This window comes from Varroa destructor, unplaced genomic scaffold (genome assembly GCF_002443255.2).
Source record: "Varroa destructor unplaced genomic scaffold, Vdes_3.0 BEIS01000007.1, whole genome shotgun sequence".
NCBI lineage: Eukaryota > Metazoa > Arthropoda > Arachnida > Mesostigmata > Varroidae > Varroa > Varroa destructor.
The window spans coordinates 5,903,008-5,920,662 of record NW_019211460.1 but is presented as its reverse complement, the minus strand read 5'-3'; the positions used below and the strand labels follow the sequence as shown (position 1 = coordinate 5,920,662).

The 17,655-nt window shown below is 38.5% G+C and overlaps 1 protein-coding gene across 1 annotated transcript in view; it reads right to left on the bottom strand.

Annotated features, from left to right (window-relative positions):
- Positions 1 to 17,655, bottom strand: part of LOC111253807 (uncharacterized) — a 106,638-nt gene that overhangs the window by 17,489 nt on the left and 71,494 nt on the right. Inside the window, exon 3 of the mRNA XM_086973917.1 lies at positions 16,845 to 17,029. Within this exon, the coding sequence (XP_086830043.1) occupies positions 16,845 to 17,029 (185 nt within the window). The remainder of the gene's footprint in view (positions 1 to 16,844; positions 17,030 to 17,655) is intronic.

Genomic DNA, 17,655 nt, shown 5'->3' with positions numbered 1-17,655 from the left:
GAACAACTGTCGAAATGTGATGTTGACGAGAGTATGTACTGTTGCCCATGTTGGCAAGTAATATAAGCCGATTTTTCTTTAGGTATGCCGGTAACATCGGTAGGCCTGGCACGCGGCTCACACGTGCCAAATTCTGAATCATACCATTGTGTTGCTGAGAGTGATACCAGTGCAAGTAGCGCCGCCTAAATTAAGCCAAATATCTGGGATGAACTGTCGTTTAATGTACAGGAGTCGAACAAGATGCTTGATATGAAGACAATATACATTCCGATAGAAGTTGGAATTTCGCAGTTCGAACGTGCATGTAGATACATGAAGTCGACTCATGTATTTTTGACATCTGATGAAGTTTTATTCGCTTTTTGAATGAAACTAGTAATTGATTCAAATAAAGCGTTTAGGTAAAGGAAAAAAAGCCGGTATACGTATTATAAGTTTAAAATTGAATTTATATTCCTACCGAGCTAGAATATCTTACGTTTATTCTTTAACATTTAACCTTTGAACCAAACTAAGACATTCCTGCGTGAGTAATAACAAGAAGAGGGGATACACACAATAGCACATAATCGCCTTGGGTGTTTATTTGCGAGTAGTCACTACTCTGATTGCAGCATGAAGCATAGGCTTTTAGACTCTATTTTACCTTAGCCAAACGTTGGCCAATACCGAGTTCATTAGCAACCATGAGAAAACCTAAAATTGTTTTTTAAAATTTCTCTACAATAGAGGCTATAGTTAAAAATAACGGCCACATTCAAGTAGGACAAATGGTGTTTAGAAGCTTCTCATCAAAATATGTCCCAACATCACGATAATACTGTGCAGGTGCCTTGTCCCGTTGAAAATATATCATCTTCACCGAAGTTTTCCTCGATACTTAGTAAAACATGTTATTGCGGTAAATGATCAGTTACTGTATTGTCAAAAAAAAACGGTTCAATCAAGTAAATGTATACATTTTTAGGACAGGTTGTACAGTCAGCTCTCAGTGAAATAGTTTTAGTTTTCCAGTCTAATTGCGCAGTATTAGAGCAGTATGTTTTTAAACGGTTTTCGAGGTATAGAATCTATATTATTCCATTTCATACTGCCCTACACACCGATAGTCTGCAATCTCTAAAAAACTAAGTGATGTGACTGTGAGCGTCAGTATTTGCTTGCACCGCTTCTTATGCCGTCACTTTTTGAGGCGTGGTTTTTTGCTGTCTTAACAGTAGATCACACATTAGTGATTTTATTGCAGAGGTACTTGATCACACTTGTTCCATTTCAAACGTGTGATTTTACCGTTCTCCAGATATTTTCTACGGAATTGAGGTCTGCCGAATTAGCACGTCACGGGGATACCTGAACGTCATTTGCTGCAAGTTGCCTGGAAATACTCCGAACTCTGCAACAAGGCGCGCCATCGTGCGTGAAGACGTAGTCATTGTCAAAGAACCGTCTCCATACTTGAAGCAGCCTTTTGCTCTTGATAACGTCAACATATTCTTGCTACTCTAGTATTCTCTGTGCGAATATATCATCCGAGTGCTTCTTCCAGAAACTATAGACCATATCACAAATTCTTGATGGAGGTTTACTTCTCGACACGACGCAGTTTTCGAAAAATTGTGTACCAACATGTCGAAAAGCACAATGAGCATCTTTTTCGAGAACGAGATTCGTTTGAGAATTAGGCTTTTCTCAATTTTTTATTTGGTTGTGTCAATAAACACGGGCTTGTTTCCTTCGAGCATTCAACCGAGGTCTTTGGCGAGTCTGCCGGCCCAGAGCTGAACTTCTGCCCAGAGTCGGTGGCAAAGCCTGATCTTTGACATAGATAGTCTATAATTTTTTAATATGCTGTGAAAGATACTATATGAGACAAGCCACATTTTTGGAGCTTGTGCATAATCGTACGGTTCACCATTTCGTACTATACCTCTTTCGATTCTTGTTACTGGTTTTACGCGACAACAGCTAGAGGCAAGGCTTCCCCTCAGCTTTCTAGCAATGTTGGTGAATGCATTCTGGGAAACATTAAACATTTCAGCAGTTTGGCATTGTGTGCATTCATTTTGACAAAGCAGTCTGTTAAATGTTTTCTGCACCTGATTAATACCTGGTTTTCTTCGTATTTCGACATTTCACATATGGAAGCAAAAAAAACATTCAAACCAGTCAACTCACTTAATCCCATCAGTTAACTGGTGAGTCCCGACATCATATTAGATAGTGAGATAGAATGCACCGGTTGCCTATGTTGCGATACATTAGCAGCATTTCAGCAATCTACCGCGCCTGTAATCGAAGAATTATGTCAGTTTTACATACGACATCGTTTGCTATCATTTTGAAAATGTTTGCCTATGTATGTATCAACATGCATGGCGCTATTGTGACGTTGAATAATGCCGCTTTCATAGGCCAGAAATTATTTGAAAATAGATCGCTTTAATGCTGCGTAATCGAGTTTGATGTTAAAACTATTTAATTGAACTTGAATGCCTCACTACTAATTGTCAACCACCGTAGTAATACTACATGAAAATCTCGGTGGGTCAAAAAAATTTTCCAGCCAACCGAAAAAAACACCGCTTAAATCGGAAAAGGGGCTCTAGCATTTGTTCCTGTGTGCCAAAAGAATGGTCAATGCATATGTTGAAAGAAGCTCGTTCTACTTACAGACTAAAAACCTCCTTCAACTATATTTGAAAATGTACAAAGAAAGCTTCGCTTCATACTGCTAATAGGTTACCTTTACTTGAAAGGAGACATGATATGAAAAAAACAGATGAATTTACCAAGACAACAACGTATTAATAATAAAAAAAAAATCACAAAAAAGCAGACAGTGCAATTATTGCACATGTTATACACACAAAAAGATCTCTTTCTAAAAGTCAATTATTGTCTATGGTATAAGGTTCAGCCATATGACACTTTATAAGATCATTCTTAAAGAAAACAGATTAACGCTATCATCAACCAACGATCCATTATTTCGTCTATACACCCGATGTGATTCACTAACTGTAAAAAGGAGGTTATTTTTACGAATTCTTAGAATTGGATCCTATGCAGGCAGTCTGATTAGTATATAGTTTACCAAAAAAACTTGCTTTTTCAATTGCTGCCTCATTTCTTAACACTGTTTTCTTCACGCTTTGTCCAGCAATACTCCAATATCCTCAACCTATTCTTATTGTGGGTGAGCTTGCAAAATACATGCTTACGAATCGGATAGCCCTTATTATATAAGCCTCTTGTCTTCTGGATTGGGTCCAGGAAACAGAAAAAAGGTGGCAGGAAGCCAAAGTTAATGACTATAGTCAACCAACTTGAAATTCAAATTGTAAATATTCGATATGACAGCGAGTGAAGCACAATACCGTACGTTGTTTTGGTGAAACAATATTTTTGTTTCTGCTAAACGCAACTGTTTTTTTTTCACAGTTTTTGCCTTCGGCCGGCTAATGAGCTATGCGTTATCGTCAAGATAGATCAATACAACCCTATGGTCGACCAAAAGCATAGAGAACAACTTTTGTTTTATATGTTATAATCGATTTACCTTTTGCACTTGACTGCTTCGGTTCTGCCTAAATTTCATCTACAGTTAATCGACGCCAAAATCCGACTAATTGCACTCTAACTGCTTCAACAAGGCCCTGCAAATTATTCATTTGAATGCGTTTTTGGCCCCAAGATGTGGTTAGCCTAAATTTTGGCTTATTTTGTTATAAAGCATAGTCTTCCGTTATGTTCATAGCCTCTGCTGTCTTTTCAACCTGAATTTGCTAGTAGTCTAGCACCATTTGGTGGACTTTTCTGGCGCTATTGATAGTAGTTGCCTTTTGTAATCATCTCACATTTTGAGCATCAACCAAGCTAGTATCACTACGTTCAAACTCGCCTGCTCAAAATTTCACTGTGACAAACAACGGTGCAGGGTTCCTGTAAACAATACCTCTTTCCGTTCTAATTTGCATAAGCGTATTGTCTCTAAATTCAAATTTAATGACGATTTTTTCGTCTTTTTCAATGACACAAAAAAACTGCTGAAGAAAACTTATGGCTGAAATTTTCACGGATGTCGTTCACTGTGTGCTCAGTTATATACAGAGATTTTTTGACGAGTAGAATCTTTACGTTAAAACGGGAAACCTTTTGTACGACGCCTGCAGTAACCTAGACACTACCATCACTAAACAGATGCCAGGATTCTATTCATAATGATGTTAAAAATATTGCCTTCCAGTGTACTCATCGTATCCACTAATCCAAAAAATACGGTCCAGGTACCCACTGAAAGAGTACACCTTGGTTTTCTCCATTTAAAAACTAAAACTGTTGTTTGCTGGTGCCCATGTACGCTTATAATATCTATATATCTATATATATAAAATAATCAGTACAGAATTACTTAAGCGCCACGTCCTCACAGTTTAATAATCTACACACAATTATGGTTGACGGTAGTCCTTAATTCACATCACAAACGATCACCAATTTTGTCAAGTCTTTAAAAATTAATCATGTTTGGATTCTCTGTTCCATGTAGAGCCAAATAATCTGGCTAAAAAGTTTTTTGAACGATTCACATATATGGCTTGCGGCTTCTTTTTGATATCCTACAAAGATTTTGCTAACTTAACAGGAAACGTACCTTTGACACTGTATAGGAAAAAACTTGAAGAGAATGAGAAAGCTGATACAACAAAAAGTCATGTAGGATGCAGCCTGTTGGTGTTTGGCGACTCCAAAGAACAACTATATTCTAGATAGTTAACAACACAGAGTTTAGGGCGTATTGAAGTTGTTATGTATCAGGTAAAGGTCGAATATAACAAAGGTTCGATATATAAAAGAAAATTTCTTTTAAAAGCTATGTCACGGAGACCATTACTAGCCAGAAAATGTATTGCTCAACCAAACACATCGGTGAAAATACAGTTTTTTTGGCCGGGTATGCGCGGATGCAGAGCTGGCATACTTGGACTCGTAGCGGATAGACTGATAGGATTCGAAACAGCTAGATCATATTGTAAAAAACATCACCACTTGGAACAAAACAAAAATCTCATGTAAAAATAACGTTCATTTTTGTATAAATTGTGGGATTTATATGTCATTAGCGGCGCTCGAAACGGTTATCCGCGAATCTCATATATATATATATGTATATATACATATGAGAGCCCGTATGTGGTGAGCCATATTAAGGCTTACAGGCTATACATCTTAGTGTCGTCCCTGAAAAGCTGTAAGATTGTATTGGACCTCCAAAAAACAACTAATTAGTTCATGAACGGGTCAAGTGCTTGTTTTTTTTTAATAGCTGGCAAACAGGTTGGTCTAGATTAAATTACGTGTATTTTACAAAGTAGTAGTGACAATTGTACATTATTTCCTTTCCCCAAAAGAGGATTTCTGTTTGTAGGTAATCTCAAATTTTGCTAGTTCATGGACGGCGTTCAGTATCTCTTGATTGTGTCCTACAACCTTCAATGAATGCTTCAACTCAAGCATTGCTTTTTCTGCATTTATAATCATTTACAACTAAAGACACAAACCCCATGACATCGCCCGCGCCGGAATATATATATATATATATATATATATATATATATATAACGGAATATAGCTGTTCTGCAGAAAAGGTCGACTGCTTTAATTCCAATAGGCACGTACTTTAGCTTCGCTGTTTGTTTGTAAAATTAAGTCGTAGCCAAAAAAGACCGAGCCTCGAAAGTCTCTTCAATTGCATTATCTCTAACTGTTTGAAGCTCGTGTTGAATCGATTTTTGAATGTTGATTATCTATAGTGGTCTCAGAAGGGTTATTGATGAAGATTGAGAAGTAATCTAGATGCAAAATAAAACACGTTTTTGTGTGATACACGTGCTAAAGACACGATCGATTGTATATCGACGTCCCGTGAACAGCTAACCAAAAGCTCTACAGATCACTTTTAAAGTCGTAAATAAGAGAGGTAAATATTTAAGCCAATAACGAACATAAAGCGATTTCGTAAAGACGAGCGTTGGCTTTTTTACGATAACTAAAATATATTTACACATCTGGATTTCTCCGTCAGATATTACACAATATATATATATATATAAAATTCGATTCTAAAGTTTTCTCTACAGAGAGATATTCTACAGAGAGGCATAGAAAGTGAAGGCATCACCAGCTTAGGCTACCTACTATAACCTAGAAGTTATAGTGACTCAGAATCTCGTGCTTGGAGCATGTTGCAACTTGCAAATTGTAAGACAATTGAAATGCTGAATTGAAACGCTGAAATCAAGAAGCCAGAATTCCGTGTAAAACTTTCCTCTACCTACATTCCGTCGTACTTAGAAGCCAGGATCGAAAGACGTTACCAAATGTTCAAATCTATTAGCCCTATTGCGTAACTCGATGTCGATGTTCAGTTCAAACTTATTTTAGACATGTTTGCTTTCAAAAAACCTTGTAATGGACCTGCATTATGCAAATGTGTAGGCGTTTTAAAGGTATTATGAAAGCTGGAAAGAATATTCTGTGACGACCAAAATGACAGTTGTAAAAAACTTATTTTCGTGCAGAACAACTTTGAATCTTCATGGAAGTGTTGCTGTGGCACAGATCTTGAATAAACAGCATTACACAGCGTATCATAGAGAACAAGAACACTTGTTGTTGAGTTACGGCAAGGGACATCCGTTCATCTTACGGCATTAACATAAGCTGCCACGCGAAAGGCCCACTTCTGCAATATATATATATATATATATATATATATATATATATATGTATATATTGCATAAGCAGGCCTGTCACGTTGGGGGAGACAAAAAATATCCTGGAAAAATATGCTTTACTGTCCATCTGTTTCTGATACCGATCTCGCCCATACTCGGAATACACTAGAAACGTGCAAATGGATTCAAGTAAGGTATCAAGCAGGAAAATATATGACTCAGTGATGATCAGATGCTCTGGTAATTGGTCGTACAGCCTAAAGTAATCAGTTCAAACAAGCTGTAGTACTTGGTCAGATATTTTTAGCAGACGAAGCTTAGGAAGATTTCCGCAATGAGATAAGCAATAGAGGTTTCACTCATGAGAAAAGTCGAATGATTCCTTAATAGCATTACAATGTCAAGCTATTCTGGATAAGTGAATTCCAAGATCTGAATCTGTGGATAATTATAGGGATAAATACATTTTTTACAAATGCAGCGGTTCAAAGACAGAATGTGCTGAGTGTCATTAGTACGTGTGAAGACGATGTATATTGATCGAGTGTCACTGCAGAAAAAGTGCAACATCCTTACTCTGCCTGTCTGTCATTTCTAAAAGATAAGAATGCGGATAATTAAAATCTTTTTACCAATATTTTTTATATTTTACTTTATCATCAGCATTCTTTTTCCGTCAACAAAATAGATTAGGTGATTTTGGTGTTTCAATATTTCTTCATTCGTTAATTGTTAACATCTCTAAAACAATCGGATCCTAGAGCTGGTTCAAGGAATTATCTGATTATAAAAACAAACTTTTTTCTATTTTTTACCGTTATTGCACATAAACTTTTTTGAGCACTGTATAGTCTTTACAAGAAGATCAATTTCTCAGTATTTCAGCAATACAACTGCCTGTGTTAAATAAAAACTGTATTACTAGCGCTTGTTTAAGCGCTTGACGAGCCTAATTTATCTTTCGCTAAAATAAATTAGCAGTGTGTTAGCTTTAGGTTGCTGGTTCTAGGTATCCTACCCTAATCGCGAATAAAGTTTAATAATGGCTTTGCTATTTTGCTTGGTCACCAAATGTCTTAAGTTAAAAAGCACTTCCTGCTGTAGTTATATATATATATATATATATATATATATATATATCTTCTGACCTTAAACAAGTATTGAAAAAATTGACGCAATTGTCGCAATCGAAGTACCGATTCACGTACTAAAGTAGCGTATCGGATTTTTTAAAGTGATTTTTATCAAGGTGAAAGGCATATCACTTAGGCACCATATAAAGCCTAATTTGCGCATCAGAAGTTTGCTGAGAGGTTGTATGTAAATGCATTACGTAGATCCTAGCGCCTAAGATACCACGAGCATATGCGGACTCGCCAGCTGATTGATTGTTTACGTGCATTATATGGCAACCCTTCAATAACTATATCTAGCGTAGTCAGTTCTCAAAAGCTATAAAGTCATATTGCGCCGAATTTAAGAACATGATCAGTAGAAAAAACTTCAAATATCATATAAGTGATATATAATTTAGTAGGGTGTACATAGTTGTTAATGTTTGGCCATTCCAATGGCCTTCTGTAATACATAAAACCTACTGAATTATTTGTAAGTTGTCTCGAAATCTGATGTCTCCTTTGATGGCTTTCATTTATCTGATAGATTTGCACCGTGGATTTTAGCTCTAGTGTTTTATTGTTACAATGGAGAAAGCTCCGTCGTAGATTGTGCATTTCGATAATATCATAAATCAAGGGGAGATCAAGAGGAAGGGAACGTTTGAAAAGGGTCGCAAGAGTTTTCGCGTAAAGAGGGAGAGACAACTAACATATTCATTTGATTTAGTCAACTGAATAGATGCTCCGGAAGGGGCATTGTCAATAATTGGATTTACCAAACCAATAAAACCCTGAATAGGTAAATTTCCTGCTAATTATATGCTCATCAATATCACGGTTGTAGAGGAGAGAGTCACACTTTTTTCCTTAAATTCAATGGTGATGATGGATCACCTATAAAAAAAGAAGCACATAGACCTAATAGATCTGTTTTCAAGCCTTTTCACTTCGATGCATCTTATTTAGATCTGGGATCTCTGGTAAATGTCGATGCTCATCCGAATCGTTACCGATTCTTGTGAGCAGATCTCCGTTATCGTGAATGCTATCTACCAATGTCGCTTAGAAGTATCCAGAAAGCAATTTTTAAAGATTGAGAGAAAATATTGATTATACTTCAGACTATTATACATATTGTAGGTTAAAATACGTGGTTTATAAATTAGATGAAGCTGTAGAGTGCTGGGAGACAGAGAAGATAAAGAGTAAGGACCTGTTAAATTCCCAAGAATATTATTTTTAAAGGTAAAGTCTAAGTCGATGTGAATTAAGCTTATCGCGATATGAGACAGTGCCGTTGCGTACGATATCACCCATTGTCACCGTTTTTTTACAAATGCAGTGATTAATGTGCTGAATGTTATTAGCACGTGTGAAGACGATGTATATGGATCGAGTGTGATTGCTTAAGTGAATAATAAAAGTGCAACATCCTTACTTTACCTGTCGGTCGTCTCTAACAGATAAGAAGACGTTAGCGGCACTTCTTTGTTTTAGGGAGCTCAGTTAGTTTAAGTGCTACGTCAGGACGCAGTTAAAAACGAGCACCTGTTTGGCCAGTACAGGCTGTACAGTGTCTTCATTCATTCATTACTGACCTTGTAACAGATCATGATATAGGATTTAGTGCACAGACGCTACAAAAAATTCGCAGTAGAGGATTTTCATTGCTGCCACCTAATTGCCCAACCAAGGTTTGACAACAGGTCTACTTTAATACAGGCAGGTTCTGAACGAGTGTTTGAATTGCAGTTCAAAGGCGAAAACAATCTTGCCCGAACGCCTTCTTTATAGAAATGCAGGAAAAGAAACGAACGTCAATAAGAAAGCTTCAGTGACAGTTGTTTGCGAAAGACGTCGAGCGGGTTTCTAGGGAGTGAGGGCGAGCAGGGGTGATGTGACATCGAAAGCACATTTATTTATATGATGATGATGTAAGTAAGCGAGCGAGCGAGCGCTAGCTAGTGTAGCGAAACCTAGCCTGTCGCAGCGACCGGGGTTTGCCGTTGCTAGGTCGAAAAGGAAAGCCGAAGGGATAGTGACACTGCGAGTGTTCCGCAAGTAACTCGACAGACCGATTGGGCCCCCAGGGACACCACATATGGGGGGACACGCAGGCTCACACTATCGAGGGCGGGGAATGGAACCAAACAGGGTTCCAGTAAAACCAAGCAAGGGTATTCGGCTAAGCGGACATTATCCGACGGAGAAGTGGACCAGCCGGAGACACCGTACTAGGTAGCGTCAAAAGCGAGCCCGTGGACAGAGGGGAAGATGCTGCTAATGGTGTTTCTGGCTGTGTTCGGATGGGAGGGGGACTCGACTGTTTGCTACTATTACCTCGAGGGAACGGACAAAGATATGGCGACAAGCTGTGCTTGTGACGAAAATCGGCCCGCATGTAGAGCGCTGTGTATCCTAGCAGATATGAGCAAAAAGCTGGCAGATACTATGGCGCGTAGGGGGATAGCTGAAAAGGGAATCACCTTAGAGACTGGTGGAACAGAGGCTTTGGTTGTTTGGTACCTACAAGCTGGAATAGCAACGATAGGAAGGATAAAACAGATCGTAAGAAAACATAATTTAAGACAGCATTATTTTAGTAAGATATGTGACAAAGTGAAAAAATAAAGAAAGTAGCACTACCTAAAAGGAGACCTAATGACTAGCAGTATTTTTAATAAATGGATCCGAAAAATATTTACATAGAATGACGGAATCGTATGTATCGACTAAAACTAATTACAAGGTAGCTCATTTTACGAATCATGGGCCCTCAAAATGAGCCTAAACTAGCCTTTATACAGTCTTTTTCAAGGATCCTTAGTGCGTTTAAAAGCGTCTTCCGCCCAAACGCCTATTGACTCCGGCCTAAAAATCGTGAACATGCTGTGTTGCATAAGGCGTGTACACTCGGTGTTTGTGTACTTCAAATTTGTTGACATCTTTCTCTAGCAAATGCGGCAGAGCAAGTATGTGCGTTTGTTACCCCAGCATCCTGGACCGCCTAGACACTGCCAATAATAATAATAATAATAATAGTAATAAACTCCAAAACAGTGTGATTCTCGCTATACGAAGTACATATTTAATAAGATTTATGGATAAATGTAAAAAGTTGTCGAGATTTTTTTAAACAAATGGTAATCTGTAATCAGCAGTGTGTGGCAAATACGGTAAACGGCCGAAGCCCTCCTACTGTAACTCTTTCATTTTTGCTACCGTGATGTGATCTATTCTTGTTCACTTATACTGGCACCTTAATGCGTTTTTTCATAGTCTCTTCCGTACAATACACTACAATACATTTTAGTCGCAATAGTAAGACCAGGACTAATAGGCTACAGTGGATAACATCTGCATTAAGTCACCAAAAAGACATCATATGCATTTGCACTTTAGGGCTCATCGGTTGAGTTGCATTTGCCCACTAATATGACCATCTGCAGTTATTTTAGAGGATCTATTTTTCAATACAGACTATAACTCGGCACAAAAATGGATCACTGTGGTGACTTAAGAATATGGTAGTCTAAGACCTTAGAGAAGTCTTAGAATCTGTCCTATAGGGCCTCTTCAAGAAAAAAAAATTGCACGATTTGAACAAACTACAGTTGAAGATGAGTGAAGCGTTCGATGGGTTACAGTTGTTCGATACTAAAAAATTGGCACACTTAGTGCACGATTTTATTTAGAATGCTCTGCGTAAGACTATTCTATAGCTGCCTTGATGAAAAACCGAACGAATTTTATTGAAAGCTTTAAGTAATCAGTGCAGGTTGACTTCGCAGAGTCCACTTTGCACACACTTCCCATCGTTTCATACATTCTTCCAATTATGACAACCAGGAGAGCGGGAAATACTAAAAGAAGGACTTCTTAAAAGCGTTGCCTAGCTGCAAGTTATAATGTAGGCTGGGTCAGGATTTTGCAACGCGGCTGTTTCCATCTGCTAATCCAGCCGCACTTGATAGTCCTTAGCGAACTCTAAACACCAATTGGTCGGCTGGTTATAGAACCTAAAAGCTATTAACATGTTCTTTTCTCACCATTATTATCAATAAACAGAATCTATACAGAATCTGTATCTATATCTATATAGAAATAATCGGTGTCCCAAATTGTCTTAGGCTGCTCATTGGGTATGTGCACTCAACTGTCCCGAGACATTTCAGTACCGATGTCAGAGAGGGTTAAAGTAGGTCCTTTGGGTTTCTCGACCTGTTATTTGTAATGGTAAGAACATCTAATAATAATGGTTCTTGCTGTGTGCAGCTTGAGTGAGGCACCCTGAATTCACTATTCACCAAATTACGGAGCGTGTTTATAGCAACAGTATGAACCACCTCTTAGCTAGAAATACCTCATAGTCAAGTTTTATCTTTATTAAAAACTTAAAAATCCACAGAGACTCCGCTTACCATGGTTTGCTTATTACTGTAAATAAAACGATACAGTTTGGAGTAGAAATGTATGTATTCTTAGTATTTTTCACAAGTATTGTCTATATATCGACTAATCTAGTCTTCTGGCAAAACTGATGGCTCAACACAATGTAGAAAAAACATGCAGGGCAACTTTAAGGGTCAAACTTAACTCATTAAAAGATCTCAATCAACCTTTTAGTAAGCTAATCCTTGCATAAATAAATATACATGCACAGTATGAATATCTACATATTGCAATAATTATATCGCGACAACCAAGAAAGTAAGATTTGAGCGAGCACTTTCCATGTGAACTTGCAAACTTGTAGATAATGTATTGCTAACGTTTGATTCTGTTAACTCTGATATCAATGTAAGGGGCGTATAGTCTGAGGGGGCGACATCGACTTTAATACAGCCAAAAATACTCTCGTAGTATTGACTTGTACAATCTCATGGCAAGGACCTGACAGCAAGTTCTATTGACGCTCTCATATTGTAACCTGCAGTAGACAGTCATTTTTCCTGTGCCCAAGTCCCACTTTTCATTTTGAAGGCGAACAAGTAACCAAAAGATGAAGTATTCTTTTCAGAGCAAATGCTAAAACTCACGTCAGCTTTGCATACTTAAAGATAGACACCGTTATTCCATTGTGTTTCTCGTGTTTATCTTTGAAACAACCCATTTTAGTTCGCAACACATACAACGAGGTATGTTTTACATCGGTGATCCTCTAGCTCGTAAGTGACATCACTTTCTAGCGAATATTTATTTGTACACTTCACTGAGCAGTCGACGTACCTGTCTAAGGTACAGCCTAATGATTGAGTTGAAACAAGCATATGTAATAGTAGATTTTAAAATGTATGAGTTCATGCTTAAAATATTGGTTCACTGAAAAAGCTTTTTTTTTTTACCGTTTTAAGCCAAAATTGAAACAAATATTTTTTCTTATTATTTTTCAATAGTATTCCTAAAGGAAATATCCGTTTTTATCAATGATTTTCTGTCATTTTCCTAATAGCGCCATGAACGAGTCACCGTGGATTCTCTGTAGTCTTTGGGCGAAATATCGAGGCAAGTAATTTTTACATCCTTCCATTGAATTACCGCCAATTACCGCCATTAAAAAGGCTCTGCAAAGACCGAAACCAATGATAGTTTCATAGTGTAAGATCCGGGCTATACGATGGATGCATCAGAATTTCCTATGTAAGCTTTTTCAATTGTTGCCGGGTGGCTATCGACATTGCCATCGGGGAAAACAAGGCTTTCTGTGCTCACCAGTTCCGGTCAGTTTTTTGGGCGGTTTGTGGTAATCTTGCTAGCTGTTTATATGTTTATGGTCCAAATTAATTGTTTCGCCAAGCGGCAGCAATTCATAATTCACAATTTCTTTCCAGTCCCATTAAACGTAATGCATCATCTTCTTTAGTCTCTGTCACAGATCTTAGAGCACATTTGTTACGTGTACGTTATTGTTTTATATGATCCGCTTTGTATCACCCGTAACCAATCGCTTCAGAAATGGCTCGATTTCGTCGTGTATCTCTAGAGTTTCACAGAATCGAGTAAATTGTTTTGCGTCACTTCATACAAGCACCCAAACATTTTCTTTTGGTAGCTAGCTTTCTTCAAGTAGTTTAAAACTTTTTGGCACTGAATGTATAGTTTCTGGTTGCAATAATTTAATCAGTTTTTTTCATAGTCGGTCGACTGCTAAAAAAAGCATCACTCATATCTAAATTTCTAATAACCTAAGTAGCATTTGTGCTTTCATCGTGAGAAAATTTTGAAATAGAGCACCTTTTGCAGAAATTTCACTCATCTTCTAAACGCTCTATCACCTAAGCCTAAATAGAGCATCCCAGTATATTTACGACTGCCGAATTTTAGCTTTCAAACAGCATCAACGCCGCGCCGACGGAACCTACAGCAACTGACATATATGACTTTAAAGCTGTCTAGTTAGCTAGAAAAGCGGTCAATACGCCTTCGACAACTCATTATAAGATACATTTAATAAATAGTTTATAAGCGAGGCCAATCCTTCAGGGTTAAACGTTTTGAGTGGCTCGTATGAGCTACCTTTAGTTTGCACAGGTACACATACTGTCACATGAAGCACATATATACATACGTAGCCACCGTTCGTCATCTTTCCTCGCCATTCAACATCCGTTCTCGAATCTGCCTTACCCATTCCTTTCAGGCCATAGTAGCGCTATCTACCTATATGCGGCAGGTTCCCATTATGTTTCTGAAAGTTCTTTAGTGCAAAGCGTTCACAATAAATTTATTTCAAACGAGCTAACGGTGGACATTCGTAGCTGTTCTATCACCATTCCGCCGCATCCCTTCAACAGGCGAAGACCTTTTCTCTTCTGCATAAGAAGGGAAAAGGAACAGAATTTAAAGTGGAACTACCACGAACAATCGGCAGGGAACAACGAAAAGTGAGCAGAATGTAAGTTTGCGGTTGGGTGCGGGTCTATGGACCTAGCCTGGGCGGAGCGTGAAAAAAAAAGTAGAACTTCTGTAGTTTACAAAAAAAAACAATGCGAGTCAGTAATAGTCGTAGCATTGTATATGATATAAATGGGTGAAACGTAAATGTGGATTCTCCAGGGAGCCGTTTTTGTATGTCCTTTGTCACACGTGCATATGTGTATGCATTTCTTAAGCAGTAGTTTGCTGTGTACTAAGGCTTTTTCTGCCCTATATTTTTCTCCATGCTATGGAAATCGCATTCTCTTAATTTCCACAACATTAGCAGCATGGTGCCTTCCTCACCCTGCTTCATTCTTTCAATATTTAGGAATAATGCACACAAGGGCGTTTTAGTCCCCATTCCTTAACACAATACCCGCGACACTAGGTAGCAAACTGGAGGATATCCCAGATGAGGAAACACGGCGCCACGAGCCCAGTGTGCCTGCGTAGATGGTTGTTCAGTGCCTGCTGATCTCTGATTGTTGCGTGGGATTGCAATTGACGAACCCTCGCCCGACCTAGGAGGGCGCGAGGACACGCCCCCTTTTCCGACTGTGCGCCGCAGACGGCTAAGACGGCTATGAGAGCCACTGCTCTGGGAAAGGAGGTGGAGAGAGAACGGGGCAACTAGCAAGAAGGGGAGAGCGACAATGCGAGGAGCTGTGGGAGGTATGCGGGGAAGAAAGCGAAGACACGTAGAGAGAGCGAGGTCGGCGAGAGAGGGGAAGTGGTGCTTTAGTGACTCCGCCCCAATCGATATCGAACAGCTCGAAACAAGCAGGAAGAGCCAAGCTGACGAAAACGTCACCCACTACTGGAACTAAAACGAATCCTATAACTATAAAGTATAGCAACGATAGCTGTTCCAGTCGATGGTGACAGAGTCAGAAGCTGTAGAACTGAGTGATAGCACTGCTAGACAAGCGGATCGCATGGACAATACTAGGTGCAATAATGACCGTAAAAATAGAAATACCTTCACCTGTCATGTGTACTAAATTTATTCTTCAATAGATAATAAACAAAAAAAACAGTAACTTACGTACAGATGAAAACACGTTAAACACCAGACAACAGCTGATGGAAATAATGAAGCGCAAACTTGCAATCTATGTTTAGAATAAGGCTTACGTTACCTTTAGTGTATACAATAATCGCAATAAATGGCGCCTGAAATGACCACTGAAAATAATTTCCTTTCGTATACATAGAAATTCCTGGGTTGTTTTAAATTTATTTTGATTACCATACCAGATGATTCTAACATATACCTCATATGTTCACTCGCTGCGAACTGGCGTGTGCGCCAGTGGGAAGATGTCGACATTTCGACATTTATTGTTCAATATTCTATTTATAAAGTGTGCAAATGTACATGAGTACATTCGTACGCCATTCGTATCCGAAGAAGAGATTATAAAAGGCGACGAGCGCAACTGACTGCGCACGTGTCATTTTATGTACACGGTTGTAAAATAGTAGTAGGGTACCAAGTTATGGAAGGTAGTAGAAAAATTATGTATCTTACGCAAGCTATATTAGACCATTTGCAAGTGCAGTCTTTCCAGTAGTTACCCTTAAGTGGGCTGAAAAAAGAGTCGGATTTAGCTAAACAATGTCGTCGAGAAGTTTGAATAATTCTGTCCAGCAGAATAAATGTAAGCTCTGAAAAAAATGAGACGTGGGTGTTTCATCATGGCAATAGACTGGCTCCCTCGTCGCTCATTGTGTTGCACTTGTGTTGTTTCGAACCCTGTACTCGCCAAATTTTACTCTATGACTAGAAAAAGAGCAACTGGAACCTGTTACGACAACCGATATCAAAAACTGTTTTAACGAGTGGAAGAACGGTGGTACTCGTTCATTAAATCCAAGGGAAGCTGTTTCAAAGCGACAATTGGGTGTCCGAAATTCTAGACATTTTTTCGACCCAGCAGGTAGACATATTCGTTTTCTCTGGTTGCGTTTCATTACTATGTGCTTCAACACTCGTTTCATTAGTTTAGTTAATAGTTTTTCCACTTATATGCCTGTTTTTTTCTATAATACATTTTTTCATACTAACCTGTACGCGTGATTCAGTTAGGCCGATTCGCATTGCAAGTTCTTCCCTCATAAAGATATCTGGGTAGTGCGTTTTAGAGAAACTTCGTTCTAATTCTTGAAGTTGGCCGGGGGTAAATCGTGTTCGATGTCGCTTTTGCTTTGAGGATCGTTTGTCATCATTTCCGCAGCTACTGGTTATCGTCCCTAGAAATAAATACATGTAATCTGTTATGTAATATTCATAGCGCATTTTACAAACATTTTATTATAAAACCAAAAAAAACGGTCTTTGTAAAGTGGCAAATTGTACTTTAATTCCTTTGCGCTTATTTTTTTATACACGAAAAACGTTTCTGTCAAGCCCCTTGGTCGTTGAGTAATTTCATAGTTTTCAAGGGTTTCCGCACCTGGAGTACTTTTGCTTTAAAATGGGAACATGACTTTTCAACGACAATAAACCTGACACTGTCCCCTTCTGTCACACTAGCTTCGAGGGAGCCAGCTTCGTATTACGTGGTCACTTTCGTATCATTTTACTGCCTACTGCAGTGCTAAAAATCACTGCAATGCATACATATATAAAAGTCCAAACAGGTACATTAGTTCGGCCTCTGGAAGTTGACAAGGTCGACAGAGACGAGTTTCGACAAGTAATACCAAAAGAGACAAATAGTTTTATCTTTTAAAGGTTGAAAGTAAAGTGCGATGCGTTTCCTAATACCTCGAATAACATACAACATTTTTTGAACAACCGCAATTTCACCGGAAATTTGCTGAACATTATGATGTGTTCAGCACGTTTGTATCCTGGTCACTAGGTATATATCGGT